Consider the following 4,105-nt stretch of genomic DNA (forward strand, 5'->3'; position numbering starts at 1 on the left):
GCAGAGCGAGTGAAGCTGTCGAAAACACGGTCAGAATCACTGCCGGCGGAGAGATCCATCCTCGGCTCCGAAATCAGCAGCATCGGGGTCAGACACAGCTTTATATTCATATTTATATTTGTTTTTATTCATATTTTGAATGTTTTGTGATTTCACTTTAATTCTTTTGTGTTTTTGTAATTTTGATTATTTTTTAAATATTTTATTAAATACAAATACTATTAAATATAATAAATATTATTAATTTTTATTTATTTATTTGAGCTATTTTAGTACTTAAAATTAAACTAAATGAAAATGAGAAATGCTTGAGAAAGGTTTTTTGTTTAATATTTTATTTTATTTCAGTTCACTTTTATTGTATATCAAGTAGTGACATTTTTTAGAGTTTTAGTTTTAATTAACTACAGGTAAAACCTCACTAGATGGTCCCTTTCGTTAACATTAGTTAATGCATGTTAGTTCTTAAAAATACAATTCTTCGTTGTTTGTTCATGTTAGTTGACAGTGCATTAACTAAAGTTAACTTTTCATTTTAAAAATGTATTAGAAAATACTGAAGTGGACATTAACTGTGAGTAACACCTGCTCTAGAAGTATAATTCATGCTTACTAGTGTAGTTAAGAAATAAAGCCTCATTGTAAAGTGTTACCTAGCTATAAGAGCTAATGTACGTGGATCGCTGGATTAACCAGATAATAACTATCCTATCAACCGCACATATAAAGCAGTCGATCATCCAGAAGATGTGCACACTGCATACTGTACTAATAGTATGAGTAGTATGCTAGTGTGCTGTTAAATACAGCCTGAAAGACTCTCTCTCTCTCTCTCTCTGTCTCTCTCTCTCTCTCTCTCTCTCTCGTTCTGATCCAGTGTCAGAACCTGATCCATGAGAGAGAGAGAGAGAGAGAGAGAGAGAGAGAGAGACGGGTCACCTTCTCCTCTTCTCTCTCTCTCTCTGGCTCCAGTGTTAATAATCAGAGCAGAAGCGTTTAATATTCCATGATCCTGTTCTTGCAGCAGAGCACGCTCAGATTTCATTCAGCTGATGTCATGATGATATTTAGATCATGTTTAGATCAGATTCAGAACGTAATGCGACAGCAGTCCAATCACAGTTCAGTATGCAAATAATCCAATGCATTATTTAGTATGCAGATGTTGTGCTGTCATCATCGTTGGTTTATTCTATTTTATTTTATTATTTATTTAATTTAGGTTTAATGTCTTGATCAAGAGCATACTAGTGATAGAAGAATTAATTTCATTTTTTATTTATTTTATTTTATCTAAAAGGTGAAATGTGTGACTGTTTAGATATTTTATCATTTTATTTTATTGTTTATTTTTCATTATATTTTATTTAGTTTAAGTGTGTTGATCAAGAGCATAAGAGTAGATTGTATTTTATTTTTATTGTAAGTGTTTTATTTATTGTTTGTTTATTGATTTATAAGTGGTTTATTTATTGTAAGTGTGTGACTGTATTTTATAACTTCATTGTTTATATAGTTTTTTTTATTGTTAAGGATAATAGTGATAGTAGAATTTATTTTATTTTATTTTATTTTATTTTAGAATCAGCACATAATGTGACACCCTGTTAACAGTGTAAATACAGAAATTGAAGGATAGAAAGAAACAACCAATCACGATTCAGCATGCTTATACAATGTATAGCAACCAAAAATGAGTTTGAATTGCATCCATATACAAAAAGCTTTGAGCTGAATGAATCGCAGGAAGACAAATGAGATGTAGTCCGAGGACTCTCAGTGCTGTTGCTGAGTGTAAGGGTTTCAGTACAGTAACAGCGCTGTTGAGACGCACTGATGTGGTGGTTTAGCCTTATCTCCTGGTCTCCGCAGGTGTCCAGTAACGTGGCTGAACATCTGGCTCATTCCCTGCAGGACTGCTCCAACATCCAGGAGATCTTCCAGACGCTCTACTCACACGGATCCGCCATCTCCGAGAGCAAGATCCGCGAGTTTGAGGTGGAGACGGAGAGACTCAACAGGTTAGAGCGCACAGACATCAGGATCTGCTGTTGAACTCTAGGATACGCTCAGATCACAGGGACACTCAGTCCGGCTTTAGTGTGTCTCTGCATCCTAGTACAGTTGCATAGCGAACAAGTGCACACTGAAATTTACCCGTCAGTCATTGCATGCCACAGTAGTTCTACTTTACATTTTAACCACATTGTGTGCAGTATTGAAGCTTATCATATAAAGTCACTGTTATTTTTCTATTACTGTAAAGCTGCTTTGAAACAATCTGTATTGCATAAAGCACTATAGGAATGAAGGTGACTTGGCTTAAAATAATATACATTTTATGTGCACATAAAATATTGTATGCATTTATATATATGAAATGAGGAATGGTATATAATATTTTTCTGTATTTACACAAGTGCTGTATGTCATCATACCGGTGTTGTTTTGTTAATTAATTGAAATAAAGCTGAAAATAAAATATTAGGAAACTTTTTAAAACTCAAACTGAAATAAAAATAAGCTAAATAGAAATATTTGAAAAACAAAACCACATAAAATTACTAAAATTAAATAAAATAATTTAATTCAGTAAAATGAAATAAAATAAAGTTAAAGTACTAAAATGACTAAAATTCAAACAAATAAATATAAGGTAAATAGAAATATTTAAATATATATAAAAATGACAACACATAAAAATATTGAAACTTAAACGAAATTCAATAAAATGAAATAAAATAAGTTTAGCTAAGCTTTTAATGTTTAAGTTGAAGTATTAAAATGTCAAATTCAAACTGAAATAATAATAATAAGTTAAATAGAAAAATTACTCAAATTAAAATGAAAATTGAAAAAAAGAAAAGCTAATTCAAAATATTAATAAATACTGTAATAGTATATAAATAATACTAAAGAAAACACTGCATTACTCAGGAAATCCTGAATTTGTGCAACTGAACTGTTGTCTGATGCTGCTGCAGATTCTTCAGGAGTCTCTATACTGAGTGTGTAGGGAGCAGTGAACACTATGTAGGGACCCTGTGAATTGCACATATCTGAATGTGTTTGGCATTGTTTGTTCGTGTCATGTTTTATTGTGTGTGTTTCAGTCGTATCGAGCACCTGAAGTCTCAGAACGATCTGCTGACCATCACGCTGGAGGAGTGTAAGAGTAACGCCGAGCGGATGAGTATGCTGGTGGGGAAATACGAGTCCAACGCCACCGCGCTCAGACTGGCCCTGCAGTACAGGTACACACACACAAACCACCACACATGCAGAAGCTGGAACCAGAGCCAACACTGTCTAATTATAATTCTAAACACAGTCGCATTTACATGCAGGATCAGCATCAACATCAGGAAAGACTGTTTCTCCGTCCTTTCAGACGGTTAATCGCTGTCATTGATAAAAGCATCAGAAGTGGTGTGACCTATGGACGAGTGTAATGAAAAGCTGCTTTATCACTGTGGAAATATGTCTGTCACACACACATAGAGACACACACACACACACACACACACACTTGCATTTGTGGTTTACGGGGACTCTCCATAGGCGTAATGGTTTTTATTCTGTAAAAAAAACTGTATATTCTATTGCCCTACACCAACCCTACACCTAAACCTACCCCTTACAGAAAACTACTGGTAATTTTTTAATTTCATAAAACACCGTTTTGTATGTTTTTTTTAAGCCTTTTGTTTTACGGGGACACAGGAAGTGTCCTCATAAACCATCTTTTACGTTGTAGTACCCATGTCATTATACACATTTGTGTCCTCATAAACCATATATACCAGAACACACACACACACACTCACTCACACACACACACACACACACACACTCACTCACTCACACACACACACTCTCACACACACACTCACTCACACACACACTCACACTCTCACACAAACACAGTCTGGTCAGCTATCCTTGTGGGGACTCTCCATAGGTGTAATGGTTTTTATACTGTACAGACCGTATATTCTATTGCCCTACACCAACCCTACCCCTAAACCTACCCCTCACAGGAGACTTTCAGCATTTTTAGATTTTCAAAAAACTTCATTCTGTATGATTTATAAGCTTTTGTACC

At 34.5% G+C, this 4,105-nt stretch overlaps 1 protein-coding gene across 2 annotated transcripts in view; it reads left to right on the plus strand.

The window, feature by feature from the left end:
• The window catches only part of LOC107563422 (MCC regulator of WNT signaling pathway), a 126,942-nt gene that overhangs the window by 95,476 nt on the left and 27,361 nt on the right, over positions 1-4,105 (plus strand). For both annotated transcript variants that reach the window (XM_016248300.1, XM_016248301.1), the window contains 3 exons: positions 1-87; positions 1,873-2,021; positions 3,114-3,254. The exon at positions 1-87 is cut by the window's left edge and continues 1 nt beyond it. In XM_016248300.1, coding sequence (XP_016103786.1) covers positions 1-87; positions 1,873-2,021; positions 3,114-3,254 — 377 coding nt within the window. The remainder of the gene's footprint in view (positions 88-1,872; positions 2,022-3,113; positions 3,255-4,105) is intronic.

This window comes from Sinocyclocheilus grahami, unplaced genomic scaffold, assembly GCF_001515645.1.
Source record: "Sinocyclocheilus grahami isolate Dianchi unplaced genomic scaffold, SAMN03320097.WGS_v1.1 scaffold875.1, whole genome shotgun sequence".
NCBI classification, from domain to species: Eukaryota; Metazoa; Chordata; class Actinopteri; order Cypriniformes; family Cyprinidae; genus Sinocyclocheilus; species Sinocyclocheilus grahami.